General features: G+C 40.0%; 1 protein-coding gene across 1 annotated transcript in view; it reads right to left on the reverse strand.

The window, feature by feature from the left end:
- Nucleotides 1-427: 427 nt before the first annotated feature.
- fndc1 (fibronectin type III domain containing 1) overlaps nucleotides 428-21998 on the reverse strand; it is a 39960-nt gene continuing 18389 nt past the window's right edge. Inside the window, exons 10-22 of the mRNA XM_053614865.1 lie at nucleotides 21755-21943; nucleotides 18841-20928; nucleotides 18628-18743; nucleotides 18331-18442; nucleotides 17867-18235; nucleotides 16891-17031; nucleotides 13288-13524; nucleotides 11758-11866; nucleotides 5150-5229; nucleotides 4982-5011; nucleotides 4664-4825; nucleotides 3372-3494; nucleotides 428-3274 (exon numbers count right to left, since the gene is read on the reverse strand). Coding sequence (XP_053470840.1) covers nucleotides 3159-3274; nucleotides 3372-3494; nucleotides 4664-4825; nucleotides 4982-5011; nucleotides 5150-5229; nucleotides 11758-11866; nucleotides 13288-13524; nucleotides 16891-17031; nucleotides 17867-18235; nucleotides 18331-18442; nucleotides 18628-18743; nucleotides 18841-20928; nucleotides 21755-21943 — 3872 coding nt within the window. The 3' untranslated portion in view covers nucleotides 428-3158. The remainder of the gene's footprint in view (nucleotides 3275-3371; nucleotides 3495-4663; nucleotides 4826-4981; nucleotides 5012-5149; nucleotides 5230-11757; nucleotides 11867-13287; nucleotides 13525-16890; nucleotides 17032-17866; nucleotides 18236-18330; nucleotides 18443-18627; nucleotides 18744-18840; nucleotides 20929-21754; nucleotides 21944-21998) is intronic.

Genomic DNA, 21998 nt, shown 5'->3' on the forward strand with positions numbered 1-21998 from the left:
CTTTCTGTGGATTTAAACCTAGGGTCTGAATTGAAGTCCACATACCAAATCCAAAAGTGCATGGAAGAGTGGACCAAGATTCTTCTGCAAGTGTCTCCAAATTCCCTGGTGGTGCAACAGAAAAGCGCTCATGCTATCGTCACAAATTTGAATCCTGATGATGCCATCATTAGTAGTCATTAGTGGTCGGGAGTCCACAAGAGCAAAACTTGCCATGCTCATAGGCATTAGTCTCTCCCCTGTTGAACAGAGTGGCACTAACCAATCATGGGCATCTGTGTGATCATGTATGCAGAAGAGGGCAGCACTGTCCTCTGAGTGTGATATGCTGCCCTGTCTCACAGCACAAGCAGCAATTTGAAAACAATGTGGTTGCATCATGCGTCTTGGAAGAAGTATGCTCTTGCCTTCACCCTCCCTGGTTGGTAGTTGTAATGTTCAAAAATATTTCTTTGAAAGAAAACTATGCAGCATTATCATTATCATATGTTTAATCTCAGAATATTAGTCATTACACGTGCTATTCACTTCACACATTATGTTTAGTTGATTTTCATGAGACTTGCCAAGAATTCTTGAGTTGGTAAATATACAGAGGATAAGTTTAATGCAGATAAATCATTAGCAATTGTGCTAGAGAGTATGCAAGGGGTTGACATATTAATGGTAAATGGCGCACTTATAGAGCGCTTTTATCCAAAGTGCTCTACACTGTGTCTCATTCACCCATTCACACACACACACACACACACACACCAAGGGTAGCAGAGCTGCCATGCAAGGCGCTAACTTGCCATCGGGAACAACTTGGGGTTCAGTGTCTTGCCCAAGGACACTTCGGTATGTGGAGTCACGTGGGCCGGGAATCGAACCGCCGACCCTACGATTAGTGGACGACCCGCTCTACCACCTGATCCACAGCCGCCCATATTAGAGAGACGATTGAAATGAATCAATTTCAGTTGTAGTAATAGGTGGATATTACAGGGTAATTACAGTCTAGATGATCGTGGGGGCTTAAGTGACATATATATAATAATAATCAGTGTTTGTAAACTTCATGCAAGTTCAAAGAACCTAAACAAACTGATTTTTGTTGAGGAAATCGATAGAAACTAGTCTTTTCACTGATTCACCAGCTTCCTCTGTGCATCTCATCATCCGATCAACAAAACTCTTGAATAAACATTACAATTTTTCGTCACACAGAACGTATATAGTGTTTGTTTTTTCCACAAGAGACATGACCATACGCAGGATGGCTGCAAAGCTATTTCCAAAGTTTTATCCTCTGAACTGAGATCATTTGAGATATTGTATGGCTGTTACTAGCAGGTTTGATCCTATTTATCATTATGGTTTAATCCTAGTTCTTCAGAATTGTATTTTAAAATGAATCGCATTAGGAAACATTGTTTGGATTCTTTAATCGTAATTTTATTACATTTTAACCACTAAAATTAATTTTTTTTTATTTAAATATTGATATTTTGTAGACTCAACCATAGGCAAAGGTTGCTGTACCGTACACTTCAACACTCAGTATTGACAGTGATGTTTTACTTATTACTGGATGTTGATGTGATCTCCAGTATTTTTTCATTTCCATGGATTGATTGGTAGTGACAAACAGCACATGCATTATTATGTAACCCATGTCGTTAACTATTCCAAACCATGCTGTGCTTGATAATGGCAATATGGTCCCAGACAACCAGTTTAAACAAAGCGGGATAAAAAACAGACTACCTCTGGAGCATGTCTTTTTTCCGGAGTTGAAATTAATGCAAAATATGCTCCGGTTTGCTATGGTCCATCCTTTAAACAAAACAATTACTGTCACTAAAATCAATGGAAAAAAAAAATATAGCTGTCCAAAAGAGATATAATTGAGCTAGTTAACCTCGGATTTCCCCTTTGTATGAACTGCCGGATACATTTTTCCTAAATGCCAAGTAAAACACAAACGTGTTTGACTTTTGCAATAAAGAACTGCCGGTCCTTGAGATAATAATAGTTTCCAGACAGTAGTATGAAGAGCATACAATTCAGCTCCAAAACTACACAAGTGCACGGCAGTAAAGATAGTGAATTGTTGTTTCTGGATGTGGTAGAAATGTTGTCCGTAGAAAATATGAAATTCATTTGAGATGACTGCTAAATATCAATGGATTCTGATCTCAAATTAATTAACCATATACGATTCTTCTTACAACATGGGTGGACAAGGGAAATAAGTGACTCGCATTGTTAGTTAAACAAAGTGTTGTTAACGATGATGACAATGTTATAATTATACTATACAGTGTCCAGTATAGCCGGAGCATCAATGTGATAATGACCAACTTACTTACTTTTCTCTCACCTGTTCAAATTGCTTGCTAATTCTTTTCACGTGATGAGCCGAAAGACAATTGTCAGATGCTAGGTGATCAGGAGCACGCAGACATAGAATAGTATCAGGGGGCCGATAGATCATTTGGTCCGCTCGATGAAATCGCCCCCTCATTTAAAGTAAAATTTTCCTCACATATTAAAATGCTAACATTATTTTGTCTGTGTAACATAAAACTTTAGTGATGTACATAGTAACTTTATTCAGTATTTGACCTTTCCTGAGCAAATAAAATTACCTTTTTATCTGCCCTAATATGGGCAATATTTCCAAGCCAACTGCCATTCAAGCTAAGAGGATAGAAGACATGAATACAAAACAAATAGCAAAGTTATTAAAAATTACAAAAGAAGTAATCACGGACAATTTGTTACATCATTATTGTATAAAAAATTGTAAGGCTTTTGGTTTGTATCAAACTACTTAATATTACCAGCAGTAATAAGAAGCCGTCAAAGCCATTAAAGTCACTGGCAATTATTCAGGATACAATGTTCCTGATAATGTTGTTAATAATTTGAGCACACATGCTTGTATTTCCTCATATACAGACTGCTTTAAAAAAAAAAAGTGCTTTATATTGAAACAGTTATAGAGAAAATGTTATTTTAAGTATTATATCCTCTCTGACAGAAACCGTATGTTGGTTTAGGCTGTACTTGCTGCGGTTGGCAAAAGTTCATTTATGGACTTGGCAAACAGAGAGGTTGTAGTAGGATGAAATGGAGCTGCCAGTGATAGCTGGCATTCAGAATGTCCTCTGTTACCATTTCCCAGGGATTGGGACCCCACACTCATACCAGCCCACAAACTGATGAGGCGTACGCCTGCCTATGGGCCCGAAATTTACAGGCTCTTGTCTATACGAGCGATAGTAACCTGAAATACAGAAAAGGTAACATGGTTTTATTTTCATGATGGAAAATACACACTGAATGAAAAGCAGTGAATTTTGAGAGTTTGCCTGGATTTGTACCTTGAGCTTGGGGTAGGTAGAGGGAAAGGGTTTGTGATCCTGTCCTTCCATCCAAATGTGAGTCTACAAACTGACAGTGGTCTTCTCCATTGCCATAAGAATCAGCAATACTGTAGAAAGTTTCTGAAAATGTAGGAAAGAAAACAAGTATTAGTTGATGGACATCAACTAATGGACATCAACAATGATGGCTTAGTGGTTAGCACGTTGCCTCGGGGGTTCGATTCCCACCGTGGCCCTGTGTGTGTGGAGTTTGCATGTTCTCCCCGTGCTGCGGGGGTTTCCTCCGGGTACTCCGGTTTCCTCCCCCAGTTCAAAGACATGCATGGTAGGCTGATTGGCGTGTCCAAAGTGTCCGTAGTGTGTGAATGTGTATGTGATTGTGTGCCCTGCGATGGATTGGAACCCTGTCCAGGGTGTACCCCGCCTTGTGCCCCATGCTCCCTGGGATAGACTCCAGGTTCCCCCGTGACCCTGAAGAAAAGGATAAGCGGTATAGAACATGGATGGATGGAGACAGGGGAATTTGATCAAGATAATGGATAAATGAAAGGTACAGATTGGAATAGTGCAGGGGTGTCCAATCTGTCTGGCCACATCAGCCTTTTGTGAAGGGCCATAAACTAAGGTGTCTTTTGTTTTTTTTTTGGTTGACATATTATCTAGTCTACTGATTAATAATCCAGGTTCTGAAAGTGCTAACACATATACAGCACAGCTGATTATACGGTATATGTGTGAAATAACATGCTTTGTGCAGGAATTGTGCTGTACTCATATTCATTAAGGTCAACAGTCATCTTTATTATTCTGTATTGTGTCTCTTAGTTTGAGAAACAGGATTAACCAATCAGGATCAATCATGCATTTTTCTCATTTCTTTTTGGAAACGGCTAGCTACACTCTGAGCATAGGGATCAATGTCATTTCCCTCTATTACTTAGATGTTATTTTAATGGTCAGAGGAAGGGTTATGAAGGTATTTTATGGCAGTCTTATTAATATGGTCAGATTGGTTGAGGGTGTATTGTGTCCTGAATGATTACATTACAAATCCAGGCCATCACTGCTTATACTACTGTCTGGCTTTCAGGCAAAATGCATGAGTGTGTTGCACTTACCAGTATAACTGTACAGTCACTGTATGAATGACATGAAACTGAATGAGATGAGGTAGCAGGTCTAAACTAGATGCAATGTGGACTAGAGGTACGATCGATGCAAGGTGAATTGAATCTGTTGCAGCAGAGATGTAAAAAAAAAAGTGCAAATAAAACAATCATCCATAGTACCCTTTAGTCCATCTCCCATAAAGATCTTGTAGCGCAGTGAGTTGCACAGGACCACACCTACAAACTTCCTGTACCAGGTGCGCTTGACAAATTGACTTCCTCTACAGGAACTGTGGGCATGGTTGTACCTAAAGGTAAAAGGAATCCAAATAGGCTCGCCACCTGGGGGAAACAGGAATAATGTGTTCAAGAACAAACTTGAGTGTGGTAGAGACATAAGACTTGAATTGTTGTGAGTATATTTGATAGGGTTTTCATGTTTGTGTTGTAATAGCATTGTATTATAAACCCTGTTTCTGTGCAATAGATGTCTTGTACCTGGAGGTCTCTCAATAAGAAGAGGGTTATCTGTAGAAAAGGACAACATTCTGTTTTTAGACATTTAGATAATATTTAGATAAAATATTTTCCATTAGCAAAATAGTTACAGTGAAAAGAAATAATCATAAAGATGAAGCTGCCCCCAATACAAAAAAGGATACTGACCTGATTCTGTAACATAAGTTAATGTTTCGCTGATCGGCCCTAGACCAAACACGTTCTTTGCTTGAACTCTGAAGTAATACCTAGATGAAACAAACCAACATGCTCAATAAAAGCAATGTTACACCATGGGTACTTGGGAATTAATGCTTGACAGTTCACTCTTAATAACTAATCCTGAATATTTACACATTTTAATAGAATTGTTATTATATTAAAAAAATATATTTTACTACAGTAAATTGCCATACAGCTCCAGGGTCCCAAGTTCGACCCGGAGTTTGGGTTACTGTCTGTGTGGTGTTTCACCTATTGTCCCTGTGTTTGAATTGGTTTACTTCAGGTTCTTTGGTTTCTTCCTGCCTCCCAAAATCATGCCAGTACATATATGGGTGACTCTAAATTGCCCTAAGGTGTGAATGAGTGTGTGAAGGTGTGTGCATGGTAGTCATGTAAGGCTAAAGGGGATAATGTCCAACCAAAGGAGCAAGAAGTCGGAAGAAAAGGGAAAACACTGATGTAGCAGAGTTGGGGGTTGTTGCACTGACAAATGTCTTGCTTTAAGTTACTTGAACGATTAGAAAAAGATTTCATAAAAGAAATAAGAAAAGAAAAACCCAGTGACGTTTAAGACACACACAGTGAAAGGCGAATAAGAGAATGTGTGTGTGTGTTCAGAAGGTCACTACTTTCACGCTTCGCCTCTTTTTATTTGAGACTCATTTAATGACATAATATCTGTATGGCTGGATCAGATTAGAGAAGCTATGTGGAAACTCTGACCAAAATAAAGTGGGAATTACAGAGGGACCAGGGGAAGTGTGTGTGTGTCTGTGACTGTGTATTCTACCCCGTTCCCTTGATAGGAAATCTGAGTACTAAATTACAAAGATTTATAAAATCTCCGTCATCTGTTTTTTTTTTTTTTGGTATTTACATTTCACTAGTCTGTGTTTTCTCGAGTCAACATTTCCGTATGCTTTATTTTTAAAGGTGGCAGTTGCTCTCGTCAATCACAGAGTTTTCCGAGGACAGGCTAAGAAAACATAACCCTACTAACCCACCCACCCACACAATCTCAAGCAAAACATTCTTCATTTCTACATTCCAATCGTGTGATCTATCTACACTCTGACATCTGTAATGACTGTGTGCATGCGCATCATTTTAAAAATATCAGACACCAGATCAGACAGCTGCCGTCGGCTGATCGACTTAAGACTTGAGTACCTGCTTTTTGTGTGCACGAAGAGCTTAAATGTGAAGGAATGTTGCACACACTTGGAGCGCATGATGTGTGTTAGGTCAGATCTGGTAGCTCCACGTTTGTGAGAAATGTCCAGGCAGTCCATAAACATAGTTCCGATCTGCTGCGACTATGACTACAAAACACCCCTATGGCCAACTTAGAAATCAGAGTTTTGACAGAACCTGGGTGCATTTTTATTTGTGTTCATAAGAGAGACGCAAGTCACAGATCAGTAAGTCTGAGTAGAGTAAAGCCTGTTCTAATAGAACTGCCAAGGCCTAGCAGATGGAACATATGCTCTATATTAGCCACTTTCTACTACATAAAATGCCAGTGTTCTTTAGCTCGTTTGAAACGAATCACACGTGTAATCTTGTTCCTTTTGAATTACTTAGAGTTGAACTGACTGCTGTCTCGTTTGGATCATGGAAGACAGATAAAGAGAGAGAGACGTAGTGAGAGAGGGCGTTGAAACATAATTTCCATCCTGTGTAAGCTTTAGCAAGGATCTAAATATAGTTATTGGTCTGAGAATGCATCAAATTTTACATTAGGGTGTTATGCTGATGTAAATTATGACTCACAGAAATCCATGATCAACATGTGCTATACCTGAAGACCTTCCATGCAGTGGAGGAACATAAACGTGACATAAATCTCACGCTTTTAGACACGGTCGGACATGGCGATCGAAGCACTGAGCTGTAATCTCTTCTTTGCTATTCTTTGCTTCTAAACTGCTTTGCTCTGTCATGATGCGTGAACTTTAAACACACACAAGCAGTTTATAGTGGATCACCGTGTTGACTCTCGGTCATTGAAAGGTAAATGGGCACTGCAAAATATTTGCATGGAATGAGATGGTGTTTAGACTGAGGTTTGATGTTGGAATCATAGGTTTGATGTGCCATAAGATGACATCAGCTCTTCCTCAGTGTTGATATAAAGGAGATCTGTGAGTCATCAGAAACTTGAATTCTGCTCTCATAATGTGTCATGCTGTCCACCAATCATTACAATTGTTGAATGTTTTATTCACCCGACCTTGAGAGTAGTAAAAATGTATCTGTGTTGATCACATCACGGTTATAGAGACTGTTATCATAATAGGCAGGAAGAAAAAAAAAAAGGTAGTGCGGCTACCGAATAAAGTGGACAAAATGATAAAAAAAAAATTCTATTCCAAACAACTTACAACTTGAGAAAGCAACACTAAGGAAACATGCCCAGTGTCTACTTATTCTTAATAGAATAAGTAGACACAATATCTCTTTATTCTGGCATTTTAATGACACCTTCATAATAAAAAAAAAGAGAGTTATTTATGCTAAGGCACATTAAATAATGTGAATCACTAATAAATTAACCATACATCTATGAGACTTACAGTGCCCTACACTAATACTGGCACCCTTGGTAAATATGAGCAAAGAAGGTTGTGAAAATTTGTCTGTATAGTTTTGTTGACAAAATTCACAAAAATACTCTGCTCTCAAAAGACAATTTTTCACTTCTTTGCTCATATTTACCAAGGGTGCCAATATTACTGGCGGGCACTGTAGTCCATCCATCTTCTATACCGCTTTATCCTTTTCAGGGTCACGGGGAAACCTGGAGCCTATCCCAGGGAGCATCGGGCACAAGGCGAGGTACACCCTGGACAGGGTGCCTATCCATCGCAGGGCACAATCACACACACACTCACACACCCATTCATACACTACGGACACTTTAGACACGCCAATCATCCTACCATGCGTGTCTTTGGACTGGGGGAGGAAACCGGAGTACCCGGAGGAAACCCCCGCAGCACGGGGAGAACACGCAAACTCCGCACACGCAGGGCCACGGTGGGAATCGAACCCCCGACCCTGGAGGTGTGAGGCGAACGCGCTAACCACTTTATTAGTAAGTAATGTAAATAAAACAACTTCCACCACCTTACGATCACCAGCTTTCCTCAGCTGAGTGAAGTATTCAGGATGGGCTGTACTGTTTCAGGAGTTCCGAAAAATACACCAGAGCTAAACCATTCAGAGCTTTAAATGTCATGAGCAGGATTCTGTACTCCAACAGACTCTGTACGCAGACATACCAGGTCGTCGATGTAGATTAAATAAGACTGGGGTAATACGTTTTCTGGTAAGGACGTGGGCTGCAGTCGGCAGGGTGGCTAGTCCAATCTAGATGTTATGGACGCATGCACTAGTTTCTCAGTGTCATGTAGGGTTAGTATATTACTTCTTTTAACTACGTTTCTCAGATGTTGACAAGTGTATTGGAGAGAGTTATATAAAATTGATAAACCAGCATCTAGAGTTACACTAAGGGCCTTAACTGCCAAATCAACATCTTTATTCTGGATAGAGAAAATATAAGCAACATAAGCATGTCTTTTTTTTGAAGAAAGAAGTTTCTATGAATCCAAGCTTTTATGTCTTTTATACAGTCTTACATTTTGCATAACTGTGCTGCTAAATGTTGCCAAACTGACAAATATAATTGTAATCAGTATGAAAATATTATGTTTGTGAATTGCATGTACAAGATGTTGGATATAAACAGAAAATATGGCACTTAAAACCACTATATGTGTTACTTTAGGCTCAGTTTATACTAACTAATTTGTAACAGTCATTCAAGTAAGATCGAAACCAGCTAAGAACTTGTCTGTCTCCCCTGACTGGGGTTTTTAAGCCTTTCTGCAAAAATATATACATTAAAAGCTGTAATAATATATCGGTTAAAGGCTGCTGCCAAGAGTTAGCTGACAATGCTAGCGCCACAGATGACTTTAGATGTAGGTGCTGTCACTGTTGCTTATATAATGCTGCTTTTATTTTTTAATTGCCTGTGAAAAAGTTGTCAAGGACATACTGTACATCTTATCGCCAGATAATTCAGCCACGTCTATGCGCCTACATTCTGTTCACACTGCATTTTTAAATGTTTTCCCGTACACTTTCTTTGCATTTTTAATTGGGTATCAGATGCCCCTGCCGCTATACTAGCAAGCCAATTAGCTCCCCGAATAAACTGACACTTTGATAACGCTGAGATTCGATATGACGGAAAGATGAATAAAACATTAACGACAAAATACAGAGTTTGTGCTTATTACAGTTTAGTTTATTGATTAAATGTATTTGTCTGTTAGCTGTTAGCTGCTGTTTAGACTCCTGACTTCTCTGCTAAGGCCAGGTGACTAAGGTCAGGTTTTGTAGATAGAGACGGACGCAAACGCGGAACTGAATCGGGACGTTTCATAATAAAGTGCAAAACAAGACACATAACAAGACTTCTAGAACATGTGGCAAGGTAGAGATAGAAAGAAACATGGAACAAGAGCGAGCATAACGTGATACAGATAAACAGACCAAACAACGCAAGACAAACAGTGCGGTGATTATATATACACCGGGGATAATGAGCTAAAACGTGAATCAGGTGAAACGAGACATGTGGCTGATGGGAATCGCAGTCTCTAGTCCGTCTCCGCTATTTACATGACAACCAGTGGGTATAACTGAGTATATAAATAAGCAAAAATTAGGCATGAGATTGTGGTGGTATAGTCAAAACAAGAGCAAGAGGTAGTAATGGTAGAGTTCACTCTAAACACTTTGCCTTCCAGTCTACTAGGTTAACTAGTAATGTGCTTTACTTTTCATAGTACAAGGATCAGTAAGTGGATGTCGCAAAAAAAAAACAACACTGATGTATTGAATGTAGCATTGCGTAAGGACAGAGAAAGAGAGAGCAAGACAGAGACACCACAGTGATGAAGGAAAACATGAAGAACATGTTCGGTTTTAGTCTTTTTCTCATTTTTTACCTTTAAAAACATAAAATAATCCATCCAGCCATCTTCTATACCGCTTAATCCTTTTCAGGGTCGCGGGGGAACCTGGAGTCTATCCCAGGGAACATCGGGCACAAGGCGGGGTACACCCTGGACAGGGTGCACAATCACATACACACTCACACACCCATTCATACACTACGGACACTTTGGACACGCCAATCAGCCTACCATGCATGTCTTTGGACTGGGGGAGGAAACCGGAGTACCCGGTGGAAACCCCCCGCAGCTCCACCAGCTCTTGCTCCGTACTTTTGTGTAGTTTGTCTTATCACTGAATATTTCACACAGTCTCATTTGAAGGAAATGTTATGCCATTATGTCATTTATGTCAATTTACACCAGACGTAGTTCTGAGGGTTTTTTGTTGTTGTTTTGTTTATCACATACAGCAGTCGCACTTTCCTTCAAAACACACCAGCGGCATTAAATAGTCCACTCGGTCGTGTAGCTAGGTATGGGTAATGGAGAGTGCTGGGAGTTTAAGAAAAGTGAGGTATAAATAAACATCTGGCTGACAACTTACAATAAAGGTGTAGTTGCACTTTAATAGGAACACCTGTACACCTGTTCATTCATGCCATTTTCCACCAATCAGGTTGCAGCTGCGCAAGGCATCAAATCATAAAACCTCTACAACTGCACTGTTTAGGAGAGCGTGTCCACACTGTAAGCTTGTCTGACTGACCGGAGTGGAATCTGATGTGGTCTACTACTGCTGCAGCCCATCTGCCAAAAAGTTAAGTGTCTTATGCATTCTGAGATGCCTTTCTGCTCACCATTTGAGTTATTGTAGACTTCCTGTCTGCTTGGACCAGTTTGGACATTCTCCTTTAAGCTCTCTCATCAACAAGGTGCTTCAGCATGCAGAACTGCTGCTCACTGGATGTTTTTGTAATTTTATTTTTTTTACCTTTCTATTACGCACGAAAATCCCAAGAGATCAGCAGTTTTTAAAATACTCAAACTAGCTCATCTGGTAGGAACAACCAGGCCACTGCCAAAGTCACTGAGATCACATTTTCCTCACAAATTAAGTCAGTATTTCATGAAGTTACATATTTATGTTAAAATAGTGAACATCCACAAAAATGGATGGCAAGAAACGGGACAGGAAATTTTATTTATTTATTTTTTTTTTGCATTGTGTTTACAAAGAGGGGGTTTCAGTAGGAAGAAACCCAAATTTTGGACTTAAAATGATTTAAAAAATACCACTATGACAACACTACCTGCTGCATGACTCCACCACATCAGCACAGGTACATTCATTTAGCAATCTGCTAAGGTTATACAAGGCAAAGAGTGACTGCACCTGCATGAAACTCTTACACCACAATGCCTTTCAGAAACCTGACCAAAGCATTGGCGAATCCAGTGCTAGCTCTTTACATAAAAGACTTAGCTCCACTCATGGGATTTACTCTAATGGAAAACCCCCATCAAAACCCTAAAAACCCGCACAACGCCATGTGTGTTTACGTAAGAAATATAGTTCACCTGGAGTTTGGCTTGAGGTTCTCCACAGCTAGATGGGTGCCAGATGAGAGAGTAGATGACCATCTGTTGTTCAGGACATCATCATAGGAAGCACTCTGCACCATGTACCCTGCGCAGAGAGCCATCAGTGATGCACAGAACATTTCTTACAATCAAGTGAATAGGTTTGGAAATATTATTTTGTGCTACCTTCTAGAAAAGCAGTACAGCTATGCATTATTCTACTGCTGACAGAGCTGCTGATAACCATGCACCAGCTCTCTGTTGAGAACCGTGTGGATTAAATTATGGCACCTACAAACATTACACGTCACTTCAGATTAAAGTCCCTGTGAAATCAAAACGGACGTTTTGTGACTTCTGATATGAATATGTTAGCCATAACGATATCTATAAGCTAGTGTGCTCCAAAAACAACGGCAGAATTCGCATTCAGAAGATATATGTGTTCAAATTTTACAGTCTCTCTATGGATCCACTAATACGCATCAACAATTTTGATGACATCATTCTGCACTCCAGCTTCGCATCAGATTTTCTGCCTAATCAAATGTTCTCAAGAATCTGAAGTGTACCGCGCCCAACAGTCGTAAGTCTCCTGGCTGTGAGGTATGCTAAACGCTATTGATTATTTAAAAATGGGGGAGGAGCCAGCCAATATGTCCCGCACTGACTTCCTGTTTCAATGGAAATGACATCAACGCATTGAATAATGCTACGCGTTTCAAGGCACTTCACATGGACTTTAATGTTTTAAGACATTAATTGTGTGTGTGTGTGTGTGTGCATATTTAAGTCAGCATTGCACAAAAGTAGATAGTTGAGGATTGCAAAAAAGAACGACGGAAGGGGAAGAGAAACTGCATGGAATGAAGTTATGCAGAGGAGAGGACAGGGTGAGGGAAACAACTACTATCTGTTTTAGTCATCATGCAGGCTCATGCTCATGGCTGCTTCCAATCTCTTCTCCTCTATTCAGAGAGAGTATACTTAAAGCACACAGGGACACTAAATGATTAATTCTGACAAGGAAATCCCATAATCTTATAGACTCCGGAGTTTACTTGGTCTCATAAGTCATAAGAGGGAGAGGCTGTGTTTATAAACTAAAGGTGAATCAACAATACCGTTTAACATTTTGTTAGCAGTCAAACATGTAAATTGGATGTCTCTCTAAAGGGGAAATGTACTGTTACAAAGTTCTAGATAGAATATTTTATGGATCTACCTTTGAACATAAGACTTATTTTCTCTACTTATAGCTAGAGAAGCATTCATGGCTTCCTTAAGAGTCCTGCCCTCCCAGAGGGACGAACCCATAAGTGTTCTAGATCGAACGTCTTCTTTGTCTACTTCTTCCCTGACATGGATGCTCCCTGATGTTGAGTTTGACATAGAACCTCTAAGGATTCTTCAAGAGGGATGAACTGAAGGATCCTGTAAGGATCCGGAGTACATTTCTGCTTGTCGTGTTAAGCAAAGGCAAAAATATATTTGTAGGGTCGTGCAAGGTTTAAGCAGAGGTGGCACCTGACACCATGTCATCCTTCAATGGACGGGCCCAGTCCAAAATAACAAATGAGTGACAGCCCTCCATGGCGATCACAGTGATGTTATGGGGCTTGTATTTGGGAGGCTGCTTTTGGCTGGTTGTGCCCCTGTCCTTCTCAATGAGATCAGCCAGGACATCCACCTGCAGGTATTCTAGGGCCTCAGTCAGGGAACACGGCGCGCCAGGATCCTTCTGGATGTAGTTCACATATGGAGCTGAAAGTGAAAGTCAAACATATTGAGTCTCTCTGTCCCGTCATTATCAGAACTCTATATTAATGCGTTCCACATCCTGCAATGACTAAAGAAATAAAACATTCTTCTCAGTTGGGTTTAGACCGCATGTCTTACATTCCTTGTATAGTCTAGCTGACTGAATGAAACTTCTGACTCATTGCGGTTCTGTGGTTTGTTTAGAGGGCAAGAAGGGGTTGTTATTCGAGACTATTGTTTATCTATTATCTCTTGGCAGTTCTGTGGTGGTTCGGTAGGCTTTGTCTCTATTGCTGGCTCATTGTGGTTAAGTGATTGCTATAGTGTGACAGCCGGGAACACTTCCAGAAATTTGATTGGGTTACAAGACACACACCTGGAGCTAATCAAATGCTCCACGAGACGTTTCTGACCAGAACAAACACGTGCAGATCCAGACATACACATGTCAGACTGCACTGAGTTATGCGCTAATACCCAATGGCTCTGTTTCATGTTTGATAAGAAAAGATACTTCAGACTAAAATGCTTAGAACATAATACACACAAGAACATGCACAGATTTTGCAGTAGTCATGTGTAAATATGACAATGCATGACACTCTCGCTCGTTCTCTCTGACAGTGTGCTTTGGGGTCAGCCGACGTACCTAGTCTACTTGCTGAGCCAGGTCGTTTAACTGTCAGTTTACAAAATCATGCTCATTGTCTCAATTACGAGTGTCCTGTCCTGGATTAATGCAGCGTCTCAATTAATTGCATGTGGTCATTTCATAACGGTCATGCTGTTCGCTCAGGAGATTCCCTACACCCTCATTTTAATAGTCCACACATGCATGTTCTAGTTTAACTTTACTTATCATGTTTTTGTTGTTCCCAGGGTGAGAATAACTGGGAAACTGCCATTAGTAGAAAAAGAATGGTTTGAACTCATGCAGAGTTCATTTTGGACGTCTATAACGGGATCCTTACAGGGAACGTTGAGTGAAATTCGAGGGCAGTTCTACACTGGTGCTACTGGCTCCACTGGTATCTGTGGTGTTGACATCTGTGCTTGCTCTCTCAGTCCAGCAAGCCTGAGGACCACTATGGGATTCCTTCGTAAAACAACAAGGAGCTGACTTATTACGTTACTCTTTTTTTTTTTCCCAGACAAAACTATTAATGTCAGGTTGCTGCCAAGAAAAACACATTAGAGGATCTACAGTATGAGACACTGTGAACTCTCAGAACATGGTTAATGTTCAGACATAAACGATATCCAGGTCAGAGCCATTTTCTGACACAATTTACACCTCTGTATTGTAGATACCCTTACAGTCCATACTTTTATATTCATAATAATAGTGTAAACATGGTGCACTGTTTCCCAGGCAGTTACTGGATAACAAAGATAAGGATTTGGAAATGTAAAGGAACCTACTCTAAGAGGTTAAAATACATTTGGTCAAAGCAGTTGATTAACAAGCCAGAGTAACTGCTGTCCTGTGACTGGATATGAACATTTTATTGATATTGTCTTTTCAGCCTCTTTCCTGCAGTTAAATTTCCATAAGGAAAAAAAAAAACAAAAACCCCACACACTTCAGAAACAGGGAAGGTAGGAGACCATTAATCAAGAGGTCCTTGACCACCCCATCATGAGTCACATGCCTTGAGCTGGCCTCAGATCAGAGCCTTGAGAAGGGCCATGTAAATGATTAAAGCAGACACACTGCTGTTATGCTAGCAGTATACTTTATCTCTGCAGACTTTGCTGGAGAGGAAATATTGGCCAGAATAATGTTTACAGTCAACTCACACTACCTTTTCACCTTCTAACTTCCAGCCCTGCGCTCAACATCTGCACCAGGCTCTGTATACAAACGACTTCATCAGGAAAAGATTTCAGCAGCGAGGAGAATAATGCACTCGAAGGATTCAGGCCACAAAGACAAAATGACCTTTTAACTTTACATTCCGAAATCCAGCTTCCTGATGACTTGTTTAATTTGCCGTATACTGTATATATTGTTTACAACAATATACAGTGAAGACCAAAAAAATCTGAGACGAATTTAAAAATCCGTTTCTTTCCCTGTAAAACTAGAAATAAGCAGAAAGGTTTAGAATTGGGAAAACTACAAAACAGAGAATGAAAATGTTCAACATCTACACTAGGTCACTATTTAAATTTAATTTGACCTATTATTATATTGACGATATTAATCACGCTGTACAAAAGGTCAGATTTCCCTTGAGTCTTATCCCTTCCATTGAAGCACTTGTTCACATGGATTTAATCTTACATTCAGATTTCATCTGAGTGCACAGTGTCATTAAAGCAAAAAGGGGGACATACAAAATACTAGGAAACTGTGAAATTCATGTAAGTATTCATGTAAAGATAATATTATTTGAAATAAATTGGGATCAACTTAGAAAAGAATGCAAAATAGAAGTATTTTCACTTGTGGTCTCAGACATTTGGACCCCAGTGTACGCTACACAGTGATAAGGTTGTTGTAACCTGGCATTTTATGTTGTTTTTTATTTATTTATTTATTTTTTAGTACAGGACTGTATTGTAACTGATTGGGCACGTAGGGCAGTGCATTGTTTTACAGTAAAATACCATAAAATGCAATGCATAGTGGGATATCTAACATTGGTAAAGATTCTCTTTGTGCCAACATCTAGAAATTTGTGCATCGTTTTTGTACCCTTGATTTTAGTCAATATTTTACGCGAAGTCTCTTCGAGTTTATACGGTAGAAAATAATTATCTAGTACGGCACTGTCATTAAATGTTTAGTGTGATTTTTAGTGTGTAATTCAATGGTAGAGGTGGTTGATTTGATTACATACAGTGATATACTTGAAAAATATAGTAATTGCTTGCAAATATATTGCAGTACTTTACTCTAAACATGGTTCATACAGTAAATTTTGCAGTAAATTACTGGCCGATTACTTTAAATTTTATGGTCATTTTATGTGGTAGGTCAGATTAGAACAACCACTATCATTCACTTTCATATACATTTTCCCACCTGGAACAGACAAAACTCTCAGTTTTTCAGATTATTGTTAATCCTTTCTCTCAGAAATGCAGATAAATTCTGTAGATTACAGAAGATAACATCATTAAAGAAGCTAAGCTATTAGATTTTGTAATGTCAATCAATAATTCTCAAATGGCCAACTCCAACAGAACGAATAAAACGTGGGCCAAGACTCATATTACTTGCTGAGAGCCACACCAGAGTGAATTATGGTTAAGTCATTTTTAAAATGAAATTAAATCGCAAAGTAACATTGCGGATCGCAGAGGAAACTGCAAGGTCATTTTTTTGATATGTCCACACATGCACAAACAAAGATACGTTACCTGTGAAGCGTTTCTTGCCGGCAACATCAAAGTCAGAGGATGGGCTGTGGTTGAAGAAGCGGAACTCGGTAGTGGGGGTATGAGTGGTAGTGGGCACCTGAGTGGTGGTAGGGAACATGGTGGTCTCCATCAAAAACTCATCTGTAGGATAAAAGGCACATTGACAGCATGAAAGGTCAAAGCAGTAACTGTTACATAAGGAATTAAAGTATTATCATATTATAACTGTGTATATCATTTTTCACCCATTGAGCTATTTGTTAAGGCCTTAACACATGTGTGTAAGTTGTATACAAAATATACGTATATGTCACACAGACTAAGTTCATCCTGTCAGTCAATTACAATTACAATTCACTGAGCTTCCCCTAACAAAAATGATAAACACAGCTACAAAGATGGTGCCTGAACTAATCTATATGACAAATGAGAGTTTATTATCCATCCATCCATCTTCTATACCACTTAATCCTTTTCAGGGTCACGGGGAAACCTGGAGCCTATCCCAGGGAGCATGGGGCACAAGGCGGGGTACACCCTGGACAGGGTGAGTTTATTATTATTATTATTATTATTATTATTATTATTATTATTATTACACAGCTATTTGATGATGAAAGGAAATGTCCCACATGTGTGAGCCATGTGTCTATATAAATATCAATCAAATCAAACAAATCAAAACAAAAGCAACTGAAATAGTTGAAAAACACAACGAATGCTTCAAGTGGTTTCCCCAAATTCAACTGAAAATGCAACGTATATATTATTCAAGAGTACATTACGTGGTATGGTGAGTCAAACCCTCTTAAACTGAATCTTAACCCTGGTTGCACTGCCATTACGTTGGTAATACATCACATGCCCAGAACATCTCATTAATTAAACCATGATTTAACAAGTTTTAAGTACAGGTATAAGCCCATCTCTTTTTTTCTTTACCTGGAAAATGTGAGCATGCTTTTAAAAAGCTCACCACTTGGGTAGCAGTCCAGTATTCCATAAACATCCATCATAGGAATGCCGTTCATATCCAGCCTCGGAAATGTTCCAGGGGGGCAGGTAGGCAATGCTTCAGTTGTGGACTCCAGAGTTGTAATTTCTGTTGTTGTTGATTCAGCAGTGGTTGTGGTGGTGGTTGTAGTTGTAGTTGTAGTTGTAGGTGTAGGTGTAGTTGTTGTGGTTGTTGTGGTTGTAGTACTGGGTGTAGGACGATCCAGGCCCACCACTGGCTTCCCTCCAACAGTGAGGTACTTATCTCTGGGGTTAACCACAGGCCGACCGTCCCTCCCATTACCAAACAAAGCCATCCCTTCCTGGTTTACTAACGGGGTACCCTGCTCATCTAATGGAAAACAGATTATATGTTAACTGTTTGATAAATGTTTACTACATTTAAAGCAAGTAGTCGGTAAAATGAGAAGGAATAAGAAATTATACCGAAAATAGTTTTTCCATCTTCTCCAACGACGACTTTCCTGGGCCGTCCTCTAGAATCCTGCAAAACTTTTCCTTCTTCGTTCATTAGGACTCCTTTATCCAGATCTACAACCTAAGGGAGGGTACATTCACTGTAAATACATGAGAAAGATTAAAAAAATACACATGACAGGACCTAAGCCACAACATAAATTTATCCTTTAAGAGAATGTTTTGATTTTTCTAAAGTTGTCGGCAGAACAAGCCTCAATAAATGTATAATATCATTTCTAATAGTGATTATTAAAGTAAACACACCCATCTGGTTCCATCGGGGCCTGTAATATATTTGACTCCATTTCCTTTTTTGTTTTCATCCGATGTAGATGCAATTTTGCCATTTGTAGCAGTAAGATTCGGCCGCCCATTCTTGCCTGCACAAGCAAATTAAATATGAGACACTGTCATTTCACACCTTCGTTCATACTTATGTGTATATTGAACGAGACCTGTGAATAAAATTAAGTTTACCTTGCCCATAACTAGGTTTGTGCAAGCTGACTGGGGTTTTTCCTCTTGAATTTTTGTCAGGTCTGCTTGGATAGCGTGATCTGACTACCGGATTTCTAGCTGGAGCTGTTAAGGAGGTCTTGAAATCAGTTGGTGTGTCGCCACCAGAATTTTGATCAGTAGCAGTTTGCTTCAGCGATGATCGTGAGGCCGATCCCATGGTTGATCTAACATTAGCATTTTGGCTACCATCTGTACTGTGATCTGAAGGTGAAGCTTTGTGTTCCATGGTCTGGGAGGCAGAAGAGGATGAAGAAGCTGAAACGGGTGATGAAGAGGCGTTCTGTTTGGCAGCAGAGCCCAATTGTGTATTTTGTACTGTCTGTAACCTTCCACGCAACCTTTCGAGGAGAGCAGAACGAACCTTTCCATTTGAACCTAAACCAAGTCTATTGAGAGTCATATAGGGTGAGTTGCTCTGAGAGGTTTTACCAGATCGTTGAACCTCTTTATCATCCGAGGCAATTGTTTTGGGGGATGCAGTTGGGACAGAATTCGTATTGCTAATCTCACGAGTTTCTTTGTTGACCTCAGAGAGGTAATCATGTTTGTGATCATTGCTAGGGTTTGTGTCTTCTTTGTCAGTGTGATCATTAGAAGTTGTCTGTCCATTGTTTGAAACTGGTTGTCTGCTGTTCACAGTGGGTTTTGCAAGGTTCGAGTCATCCAAATGCTTTGTGGTGTAGGTTGTTGGGGAGGTTTTGTTTTTACCACTGACATGCCCTCCTGTGGCTGTTGGATTGGATGGCATTCCTCTCAGAATTGGCCTCCCTGCACCTACAGAAGAAGCAGTCCTGCTCCATGGGATCCTGCCATCTTTTCTCTGACTACTTCCAACTACGACCCTGGAATTTCTGTTAGAGAGGGAGGAACTATGTCCTGGACTTGCTGTAGAAGGACTCTGAGATGAAGGCAAATAACTGTTAACAGCCTTGTCTTTATAATTCTTGTTACCAAGGTCCTGAGTAGTCTCTTCTTTGATTGAAGGGGAAAGAGTAGTGGTATATTGATAAGAGTCAGGTGGGTCGTCATTATTTTTAACCTTTATTTTGTGATCATTTTTATTGTCGTGTTTTGTATCCACGATGCTGGTTGAGCGGCTATCCTGATAGCCAGTACTGGATCCTGTTGAAGCTTGTGATAAAGCAGACGAAATTAAAGCTGTTTTTTGTCGACTTGTCTGATATCTGTGACCCTTAGTTTGAATTACCCTTCTGCCATTTGGATAAACAGGACCAGTCCCTGAGCTACTGGCATGACTTGTTGGGGTAGAAACTCTACTTGTCCCAGCTGATGACAATGGCAAAGACAATGATAAAGATGATGACTCTCTCTCTGTTTCCATCTTGGTTTCATGAGGTGATGGGGTGGATGATTTTGCTGCTGTAGTACTGACCTTGTCTTCAGGATATAAGATGGTGTGGACTTTCTTTGAGACTACAGGGTCTTGGCTGTTGGGTAAACTGGAAGATGCTCCTTTCTGATTCCTTGACCGTGAGGAACTAAAGGGTGGCCGTCTTAAACGGCCGGCATTGACAACCGACGTGCGAGGTGTCAACGACTGAGATTGGTGATGGCCCTCTTTGGGCATTGGAGGGGAAGAATGTGTCTTTAGTAATGAACTTCTAAGAATAGAACTTGGTTCCTTAGCTCCAGCTGAAACTTTCGGTTGTTCTTCCTTCCCAGTTTTAGACGGAACATTGTTAGTATTTTCAGGTTGTATATCCTCAACAGCTTCATTTGCTGTTGCTTCATCTTCTTTTGGAGTGTCTGTTGGTGTTTCTTCTTCATTTCTTTCTTTGTCACTGCTAATGCTTGTCCTAGAGCTGGAACCTGAATTCCGGACAGAGCCTCTTACAGATGAAAAAATGCTGTGATAAGACCGTGTTTGAGAAAGGGGACGGAATTTCTTGTTCGTGGGTGGAGAAGTAGTGGTATGGGTTTGCGATTCTTCTGTGTCTTCTGTATCCTGATCCTCTGAGTCATCATATTCAGATGTTCTGGAGGGGCTCTTGGACTGAGTGGAATGCCGTGAGGCAGTAGTGCTGGCTGGTAACAAAGAATGCATACAGATTTTAACCTGTAAGGTTTTGTTATTATATTCAGAGTTGAGTTAAACCTGAAACAAAACACAGTCTCCTCTGCTATCTCTATTCCCACATTTCTGAGGGATTAATGGCTTAAAGTGCTTATCATTAAAGGCAGATGCATAGACATGACTGAAAAAAACCCTGAAAAATCTGGCAACTTCAGAGGCTAGGTTACACACAGCTAATTTTAAAAACTTGAATGGTCAAATCAGAATTTCATCTTAAGCACCTGAGAAAGAATACTCTGGAAACAACCTTCTGATGTAAATATTGATGTGTCTTTTGAACTTTTGAAAGTTGCCAAGCCTTAATAGCTTGCTTCGATTTTAACACCATAAGCATGATGGCAATTGCAACAAGTGATGTTTGATTTTAGCTATATCTATTTATGCTTTTGTTGCTTTGTCCTTGTATCCTAGAACAGTGGTTTTCAAAGTGGGGGCCACGACCCAAGGGGGCGTCCAGGGGGGCCTCAACATTTTGGTCAGAGCCACCAAGCCCATCCCTCCCACTAGTATGTTTTCTCTTTCTCACTCTCACACCCCCCCCCCACACACACACAATCAAACATTGTAATTATTAATAATAAAAAAAAAGGGAGATATATTCATAAGTCTGTATTTTTAATGTATTTTAAAGACATCTTGCAAAAGTGGGGCCTCGGTCAAATGTTAATGCCATTTGGGGGGCCTTGCCCTGGAAAAGTTTGGGAACCCCTGTCCTAGAAGATAATCTTTTTAAACCTAATTATGTTGATAATCAGAAAGAGACAATTTGGGACTTACTTCCCGGCATTGCAACACTCAAGGTTTTAGACTGTGGTCCTTGCCCCTTCCTGTTAGCTGCTCGAATTCTGAAGATGTAGCGATCACCAGGTGTCAGTCCATCTATGGTGGCTGAGGTAGTAGTGCCACGATATGTTACTGACTTTGCTCCAAAGGGTTTCAGGGCTGGAGCATAGGACAGGATATATTCTGGAAGAAAATAACACAGAGTAATACATCTGGTCTTTTATTTTTGGATAGGATT

Source organism: Ictalurus furcatus, chromosome 25 (assembly GCF_023375685.1).
Source record: "Ictalurus furcatus strain D&B chromosome 25, Billie_1.0, whole genome shotgun sequence".
In the NCBI taxonomy this organism is placed as follows: Eukaryota; Metazoa; Chordata; class Actinopteri; order Siluriformes; family Ictaluridae; genus Ictalurus; species Ictalurus furcatus.